This window comes from Ictalurus punctatus, unplaced genomic scaffold (genome assembly GCF_001660625.3).
Source record: "Ictalurus punctatus breed USDA103 unplaced genomic scaffold, Coco_2.0 Super-Scaffold_100060, whole genome shotgun sequence".
In the NCBI taxonomy this organism is placed as follows: domain Eukaryota; kingdom Metazoa; phylum Chordata; class Actinopteri; order Siluriformes; family Ictaluridae; genus Ictalurus; species Ictalurus punctatus.
This window is the reverse complement of record NW_026521090.1, coordinates 583,662-593,197: the sequence shown is the minus strand read 5'-3', so window position 1 is coordinate 593,197 and position 9,536 is coordinate 583,662. Positions and strand designations below refer to the sequence as shown.

Here is a 9,536-nt window from a genome sequence, read left to right as displayed (position 1 = left end):
CTAGCTTCAGATTAAAGGTGCTGGATGTGCATTCAGTATGATCTAATTTTAGGTTAAGTAGGTTACTAAAACAAACATTCTGAAATTGTCTATGTATTTGTAAAGCTCGGGGAACAGACACAGTCTCTATAGTATGTACTACAGGTGTTGGACTATTAATTGAACATTGCTTATGATGAACATTGTTATTGTAGATGATGTGCTTACGGTAGACAGTCACTTGGAGTGTAGCGTCTTGGAGATGTTGTCAGACAGCAGTTCCGCTCCGAGGCTGCTGGGGTGCAGGCCATCAGGACGAAACAACCTAGGACGCTCCCAGAACAGATTCCAGTTATTAACAAACAGCAGATTCTGTTCATTACACTGTGAGGGAAATTATTCATTTTTACTTTGAAATAGTTTTATTCTTGTTCTGTTTCATTCTCATGTGAGGATAACGACTCAGAAGGCCATGTGATGTCACTGAGATCAGAATGTTTATCTGCTTACAGAGACACAAAAATGTTCTTCTGTTCTAGGCTCATCTAAACATCATCTAAGATCCTAAAACAAAGCCTGTTTGAACTGCCTCAAACTGCTTCTTATCGGTACACAGAATGATGTCATGCTCTGAGTTTCATATCTATAGTAGTGGTTTAGTACAAGGACTTCAGAACGCTCTCATTATTCTGTCCTGCTTTATTCTATCCTGTATTAACCATCTTTCTGTAATAAACCTTTTTAACTTCAGAAGACGAGTCTGTGAGTGTTGTCTAATTTCCACGACAGGAACAACGCACTACAATGCACACAATGAACACCTAAAGCCCTGTTCACACGGGGACGGTTCAAAACGGTCTGTTTAACGCCCCCTGTCGCTGTCAATGAGTTTTCACACTCAGACATAAAACACGTGGCGGAAAAGCAGCAAAAACCGGCCGCCCAATGAGTTTCGCGCTTTTGTTCACGTGCCCGGAGCCGGTGAAGTTGCATAAAAGTACCACTTGATGGCGCTCAAGTACAACACTGTCTTATAGACGAAGAAGAAGCTGAACAAGAAGACGCACGCACCCGCCATTTTAATGAGCAAGTATGTGCATAAGTGACCTATCAAAAGTCAAGTTATTGAATTTAGTAAAGGCACATGCAAACCCTTCTGCCCTATATGTACATTTTACACAGTCTCCCACAGAAGATAATCTCTCTTTTAAAACAAATAACTACTAATTACAGATTTAAATATAATAAACGTTGTTTTTATAATTATTATTATTTAAATATAATCGTTTTTTTTTGTTTGGAGAGCAGAAATGAGAAATGCTAACTCTCCAAACACTCGTTTTTAGAGGAAAAGCCAAACATACACACTGATTTGAACTGATATTAAAGTGTAAAGTTCAAACAAATAGACAAATAAAACCATTGAGCAGTACCTTCTAACCCCCTGCAGAAAGATGGCGGTGACTCTCCAGATGAGCAGTAAACACCATTAACACTCTTCTTCCTTGCTTTTCCCCCAGCTCCTCCTCCTCTTCTGTGCTGAATTGTACATTACCGCCACCTAGGGATCAGGTGTTGCAATGATGATTGACGGAAGTGCAATATAATACAATACAATATAATAACATACAATTCCCTGTGTAGGCTGTTGCTATAGAAACGATAAAGTTTTAGAGCATGCTCTGGAGAATTCGAAGGCGGTGTGGTATAAAGTGAATCAGCAATAAAGCTCTCAGCTTGAGTTGTTTTGTTTGCGTGTAAAGTATACAGACAGAGGATATTTCACTGAGATTATGTTAATGAAAAGGCTGTGCCTATTGTACAGGATTGTTGTGATTGTCGTGCAGCTCTTGTAAGATGTGGTAAGGAAATTTGTGAAATACAAACACAAAGAAGTGGTGGTTGCTTCGGATTAAGAAAAAAAAAATCTGCCAAATTGATATAAACAAATTAATATAAACAAATGTTTGTGATGCCTGTGAAAGTCTTTCAAAAGTGAATCTGTAGGTAGTTTCCCTTCTGAAGACTGGAGCGAGTAAACACTCCTCAGGCACTGCAGAGTTTTTGTGGTGTGTGTGTACATTTTTAGACCAAGTGTGCCCTCAATTCCTCAACGTATCACACTGTTTAACTGTTTTCCCTCCCTCTCTCCTTTCGCCGAGCCCCACACGAATTTATGGAGATACTAGAGATCCAGATCCTTTCTGCCTCTGGATGGAGCTCAAATCTTCTTTAATTCCAGACTGCTGGGACTACGGCTGCTCCTAAGGCCATACAGACTTCATATAAATCCATAATGAACTTTTTCACACTAGCTGTTGTTACCCAGATGAGGATGGGTTCCCTTCTGAGTCGGGTTCCTCTCAAGGTTTCTTCCTCTTAAAACATCTTAGGGAGTTTTTCCTTGCCACCGTCGCCACTCAGTGTCTTGCTCAGTTGGGATAAAGTCACACCTTTAATATCTGTATACCGTGTTGATATTTCTGTAAAGCTGCTTTGAGACAATGTCTATTGTAAAAAGCGCTATACAAATAAAATTTAATTGAATTTAACACGCACAATAAAAAAATAATAATCATCAATACTCCTGCTTTCAGTTCAGAAAGAGGCGGTCTCCACAGCATCGGTGGAAGATTACAGCAAAAAGATCACGTGTGTGAGATAAAATTATTACCTAACTTGGAATAAAAATAAGTTGGAATGAACTGAATGTAGCAATACTTGGTCTAGCACTACTGCCATGTTCACATATCTGATTATTAAACTATGATTTAAGACTTTTGGCACTTCCAAAATGAAATTAAACAAAATCCAGGCACGTAAAAAAAAAAAAAATCCACTGGTATAAAATAGCTGAAATAAAAACAGTGTATAGTCAATTAATTTTAAAAAACAAAACCACGATCTGACTGGCTCAAAATTATGAAACAAACATCACTTATTATGAAATTCACAGTTGTGATTAGTTTTAATTGCTCCCTAACGACACCATACCGAATTAAAATTGGCTAAATTCATTCAAATAACGAGAAAATATTATTATAATCGCCTACTACCTAGGCAGCATTTTTTTATTTGTTTTTCAAGCTGAACTTCTAAGTAATTGTCCCATTTGTAAAGTTAAGGAAAAAGTCCACAATGTCACGTCAATCTACTAAATAGATTTTTTAAAGTTTTGCGCTGTTCGATATAATGTACCATATACATTAGCGATATGAAAACTGAACATTCGCACACGCCCACTGTGCGGTTCTAACCAATCCCGTTAATGTACAAACATAAAATGGTTAAAATGACCTCACATGAGCCATTTGAGAGAGTAACAGAAACACAGACAGCAGACTCAAAGGAAGGGCCTCAAATGTAAAGCCTTGAACGCAGAGAGTCAGACGGACCGCCCCCACACCTCAGACGTGCACAGCCGCAAACGTAGATCCTCAGACGCAGAGCCACAGATGTACAGTCCTAGACAAACAGCCTCAGAGGGAGATCCTCAGATGTACAGCCACAGATGTACAGCTTCGGATATACAGCCTCAGATGCAGAGACCCGGACATAGAACCTCAGAGGTAGAGCCACAGATGAGAAGCCTCAGATGTAAAAACCTCAGAACTTCACACTCTGCTCTGGATTTGAGAGTTAAGAGTTGGTCCTACAGTAGCGTGACTCTCCACTTCCCATCGGATTTAGGGACACGCATTTCAAAGTTCTAGTAATGTATTTTGTTTGGTCCCATAAGGCGAGGCAGAGTGTAAATCTACGTTACTGAAGTACACTAGTGACTGTAACTCGTCTGATGCTAGGCACAATTCGTTAGCCGTTCTCTACACCATCCATTAATGGGAAGGAAAACTGATTAGACCATTAGGGTTCATTAGGGTGGTGGAGCGTTCTCAGAACCACAGTGACACTAAGATGGCAGCGTGTGAGGTGCTGAGGATACAGTATTTTTCAGACTCTCCACTGACCCTTAATTGACCTCTCGGAGTTTCTTCCTGTAGGGAATAATGAGATACAAGTTTGCAAATTTGCAACATACACCCCCCATTATAGTCAAGGCATGTTTGGTGTCTGACTTTCAAGTGAAAAACTAAAGAAACAAAAACCAGAAACAAAACACATCTTGGCTGCCTCTGGGGTGAACTGTGTAAATTTGATCTGAAGACAAATCATTTGTTTAAGAGTGATTAAATGCATAAATTGTCACAGGTTAAGAACCAACATGGGTTATGCAAAAACCAAACCCCTGCTCTAACTCAAATGAATGTAAAAATAATGTAAATATTTCTCCGCTTCCTGTTCCTACTAACCACCAGGTGGCGACAGTGAGCGAGTTACAAGTACGTGTCCTCTGAGCTGTTAATGCTCTGTCTGGAGTTGCGCAGTGTGTTGTTTTTGTACTCGGGAGCAGCAGGAGAGTCGTGGGTGGCAGGTGCGTTGTGCGTAAGCAGAGGGCTTGAGTCTGTAGATGGATCCAAAATGGTGGCTGAGTTTTCTGTATTATTAGGGAGCTCATCATGGTCAGGTTCTCTGGATTGGACAGGAGGACGTTTCAGCAGGTGAGGACGCTACGCTGAAGGTGATCCGTGTACAGGAGCAGTAAGGAGGGATAGATGTTGCAGAGGGATAGATTCCGCCAGTTTCTTATCGATGGGGGAATTCGAGGACACTGCACGAGTCGCTCTGTAGAAGTGCTCGTCTCTTTGACCTGATTTTCCTGCATTGTAGGGAGCCGTGGTGGATGTGATGGTGTATTTGGAAGTACAAGATTTAGATTTTTCTGGTTCAGAAGCTGTATGTCCAATATCTGACTAGGTTTAGACTCGCCAGGTAGCGCGTAGGGGTTCGGAATGAGGGCTTGGTTTTTCTTCAGGCTCCCTCTCTTCTTCCTGAGGTTCGGCTCGGACTTCTCCTCAGGGACCGATGGGTACTGGACCATAATGGTGGGTTTCTGGCGGAGGTCTTGGTGTGTATGAGGCTCGGTGGCCATGATGGTGCGAGCACTGTGCATTCTCTGAGGGAGTTTGGGGCCAGGCTCGCCGCGCTTCTTCTTCCAGCGCTTCAGCTGCGTGCGTTGCTCACGTTCCACGTCCTGTGCCGATACCTGCAACTGCACATGAACCACTCCATCATGTAGAGCACCGGCTCGATCTTGTGCTTGTCCAGGTGCCGATACGCCACAGAACACACTCGCTTCACAGCGCATGCAGGATCTCTCCGTCCAGCTGAACCGCCTCCTGCACACATAACAGTTCACAATAAACGATATAACTTGCTGTTAATAACACAAAACAACTGTTCTCCTACACAGAGAAGCCCTGTTTCTAATAATACATTGTGCAGTGCAGAAATCTGGGAGGAAGAAATAAAACACGTAAAATTACAAAACAAAACTACAGCTCACCCTAAAATATATAAACACACACTCACAATAATATAGAACCTTAAAGAAAAAACTAAGCAAAACTGCCTCATGAACACAGCAACACATACACACAAACACACAAACACAAGATGGCGGTGTTGAGTCGCCTCGTACAGCGGAGCAGGGTGGGGTTTGTAGCTCCGATATATAATTTCTAACAGACCTTATGATCTGTGTGGCGTTACAAAACTAAATTACCGAGTGCGAATGTTTCCTCTACAACTTCAGACTGAACTGAACTACATTCGCTTCAGTCAGATTTCAGTTTTTCACTTTTTCACGCCTGCAATCCACGGATACACAACTATAGCCGTTTTAAAAACGTGCATTCAGTCCGGTTTATCATTTCTAATGTACTTCTATACTCCAATTTATTTAACTAGGCCTGTAAAAAGAAAAAAAAAACCCAAACACATGGCAAATGGTACTTCTCAGCTTAATTTGATTGGTGAACAACTACAGTGATCTCAGTTGATCCTAAATGTTTCTTTCCCAACAAAATAGAAGGTTTAACAAATAAAAAAATGTAATTTCTCAGGAAGTTATTCAGTGAAGTAACAATGAACTATTTTGGCCCTTCAAAGCTATTCAGTGATGAATGTAGCCACCCTTCTTTTCAATAACCGCCATGAGCCTTCCATTGAATGTCAGTTTCTTGATCTGTTCATGATCCATTTTAGCTGAATGGAGCATTGTCCTGCATAAAGATCATTGTCTTCTTGAACGTTGCTGACTTCTTCCTGTACCATTGTTGAAGAAAGGATCTTCTACAAACTGGCAGTAGGTTTGGGAGTTCATTTTCAGTCCATCTTTAACCAGACGGAAAAGGTCCATCTGCTCCATCTATAGTCACTCTTATTTCATCGGTCCATGAAACCTATAAGGAACGGTCTTCAGGTATTTCTTGGCCCAGTCATGATGCTTCAGCTTGTAAGTCTTATGCAGTGGCGGTTGTATTTCAGCCTTCCTTACTGTAGCCATGTCTCTGAGCACTTGCCACCTTGTATTTCTGGACACTCGTGGAAGGTTGCAGTTCTGAAACATGGTGGCAGTGCTGGCTAATGGGTTCTCTCACGTTTTATTCTTCTTAGTCTTTTGCAGTCAACTAGCGCCTTTTCTTCTCCGTGGTTTTTTGCCCCCTGTCGAGTATTCATCACAAAGCATTTTTCTTGGGAGGTCACACCTCAATAATTTTGTGATCGTCAGTGTGCTGCAGCCCCCGATAGGCATTTTACAATTTCTGACCTTTTTTTTTTGACCCATTTTCCTGAATTGGAGAAGCTAATAATTATGCAAACCTTATATAGGATGTTAATCACTTTAAGGTGTAGTGTTTATATGTGGTGTTCTCCCAACAGGTTATTTTGTAGACCTTGATTTTGTTTGATAACGAGCTTTGCTTTCATTGGTTGGCTTAAAGGAGGGCGGGGTCACGAGTACTCTACTTTTTTCCCCTTCTTCGCACTCTTTTTGATTATACTGTTCTATCTGCTTTTCATGCACAAGTATGTCCCTGTACTATTAAGGGGAAAAAGTGCATGTGCAAGGAGATGTACTACAAATATAATCTAGAATATAAACTTACACACATTTTTAACCAGACAACACCACAGGCTGTCAAAATGGCTGACGTGGCCAGTTTTATCCATGTTGGGCAGAAGGATAGACTGTTATCGTAACCATAGTGCAAAGTGTGAATGAGCGAGCAAAAAAACACTGATAAGACCGATTTGAAAACTTTCCAGGCTGATATTCTAACGAGCACGCTTGACCTTTGTTGATGTGAAACTCTCAGCCTGCTATGGTACTATTTGATGATATCTTTTCATGTGACAACACTGAAGAAATGACACTGTGCTACAATGTAAAGTAGTGAGTGTACAGCTTGTGGAACAGTGTAAATTTGCTGTCCCCTCAAAATAACTCAACACACAGCCATTAATGTCTAAACCGCTGGCAACAAAAGTGAGTACACCCCCAAGTGAAAATGTCATTTTACAGTTCAACAAACTCTCCTCCAGCCCCCCAGTGATGAGCCGCCCACAGAAGACAACGTGGTGTAACCTGTGATACATCTCCCAGCCTGAAGAGGGAGCACTGCTCAATGCATACATGCTCTCAGTGGGGGGAGGGGAGGGACATCTGTTTTGTGACCAAGTCAAACTTTCTGTGAATATTTAACCATTTGTCCTCATTCTCACTAATACGACTGTTTACAATATTATTCATATGAAGTTGGAAACTGTGCAGAGGTTTAATGTGTTTCTAATTGAAAGTACAAACTCTGAGACAAACTATTCATGCATTAGTGCTGCTCCAGCTTTTTAGTGTCCATCACACTTTTGTGTGAAAGCATCGCTGTGTGCACCGTTAATCCAGAGTCTGTGATTAGATTATCCACATCATGTTCAAATAAATATTTCTGTAGGAAACGCTTTAGAGCGGGGAAGCCTTACTGTGGTCCTGTAAGACTACAGTCCAGTACAGTTTGGGAATTTTCCTGAATCACACCCGATTTAAGTCCTCGGGTCATTAGGTAGGAGTGTTAGATGAGAAATCATCACACTGTGCATGATTACAGGAATTCAGGACCAGAGCCAGGCTCCCCTGATTTATAAATTAATTGTTGATGACCTTAAAGTAATTCCCAGTGAAGATTTATCATCTTTTTACAAGCATCCTTTTCACATTTAAGAAAAATAGAAATCGCAGTGATTTGTACATTTGTGCTCTGCATTTCTTTCAGAGACGTGGGACTGAATTGTCGTGTATATAGGCAGTTTTTTTGTGCTCTGAAATTGACCGGACTTTTGAGAAGATAGCTGCTCATGGTTTAATTCACTTTTAAAAAGGGACTGACAATATGAAGTGAGCGTACGTGTATAAAAAGGTGGTTGTTTTGAAGAAACCTTGTTGACCAATCTTTGCTAACTTGCTCTGTCTGTGTGTTTACTGGTACAACAGTGGTAGCAGATTTGCAGAGCCGAGCTTACAGTAACGAAGACGCTGAAGTGTACTTGTTTGGAAGATGTGGAAACTCAAGTCTTACATGTTAGCACAAACATGTCTTTTTCCTTTATTAGGGAATTTGTACTTTTGGACATTTTTGAAAGATATCATGCTTGTGAAATGTGCTTTGCGTGTTATTCATGTTCAACTGGTTGTACTGGGCTTAGATTTGTGTCTTTTTGAATCATTTACGCTCTATGGCACCTTTTTACGGTCTTGCTGTATGGGCTGTGTTCCAATTGATCTGTGTTTGATCATTTCCTCCCTTCGCTCAAACATTGTGTTTGAGAAGGCCTTCATAGTTGAACGGTTGTTTTCCTCAGCTTTGGATTTAGCTGTAGGGCCCAGAGGTTTTTGGAGTTTGAAGAGGAGGCGATAAAAGATTTGGAACACAGCCCTGTTTTCCTTTCCGAGGTTCCCCGGCTTTTTTCCGTCACCCGTCACCTCCTATCCGAGCTCAATTCTGCTGCAGTTTTTTAGCCACAAGCTGCTGGTGCTTGACTTCTGAGGCCTTATCCTGTTAAGCGGCCGCACTATGGCAAAAAGGAGAGTTCAGTATGCTGACTGTATGAGCTTCAGTTGAATGTGTATGTGGACGAACTCTTGGTAGGACAGTCCAGTATATTACAGACGAACACAGACGAAAACATCCACAAGGCTTCTACTAAATATCGTTGAATGTCTGCTCGTATGCAACTCTCCAACAGTGTCACGTCCTATCGAGAGTTTCAGTCGATGTTTATAATCTAACCCAATGAGATTTTTTTTACTCTGGTGTAATTTTCTTGACCACTTTAACGCAGCATCTCTGGTGTTACTTTCGTCAAAAATGTAGAACACCAGAGACGAGGCAATGACGACGTGATCTCGTTCCTTCGTGTGTTTTTGCCTCAGATTCTGGCGACTGTTCAGACTCGGTTTGTAGCGAAATTTCAAATCCAAAAATGCCTTGAACAACGTACATTTTCAACAATCCGTTTAAATCGACTGGTCCATTTCCGCTGCACGGTGGATTTGAAGGATGCACTGTGATCATTGTGGCGACGTCTGGGAATCGAGTTACTGAAAAGGCCACGAGTTGGAGGTTACATTTAGTTTCTAAGGACATCTGGGCTCTTGGTGT

General features: G+C 41.3%; 1 protein-coding gene across 2 annotated transcripts; it reads right to left on the bottom strand.

The window, feature by feature from the left end:
- Positions 1–205: 205 nt before the first annotated feature.
- LOC128630778 (uncharacterized) lies at positions 206–9,464 on the bottom strand. Of its 2 annotated transcripts, XR_008394993.1 has the most exons (4): positions 9,376–9,464; positions 3,386–5,216; positions 1,413–1,540; positions 206–304 (listed from the first exon to the last, which is right to left on the bottom strand). XR_008394993.1 is itself a non-coding variant. In XM_053679064.1 (2 exons), exons 1-2 carry the CDS (start codon positions 9,447–9,449, stop codon positions 4,532–4,534), a joined length of 759 nt encoding a protein of 252 aa, XP_053535039.1. In that variant the 5' UTR covers positions 9,450–9,464; the 3' UTR covers positions 2,501–4,531. The 2 variants fall into 2 exon arrangements, 1 of the variants encoding a protein (XP_053535039.1); XM_053679064.1 differs by lacking the exons at positions 206–304; positions 1,413–1,540 and having other exon boundaries at positions 2,501–5,216.
- Between the last annotated feature and the right edge of the window lie 72 nt (positions 9,465–9,536).

Excerpts from the sequence above, each read along its gene's own strand:
- LOC128630778 (XM_053679064.1), bottom strand. The coding sequence starts at position 9,449 with ATGATCACAGTGCATCCTTCAAATCCACCGTGCAGCGGAAATGGACCA. Across the intron at positions 5,217-9,375 it reads TTAAACGGATTGTTGAAAAT|GAGGCGGTTCAGCTGGACGG; the intron begins GTACGTTGTTCA and ends TTATGTGTGCAG.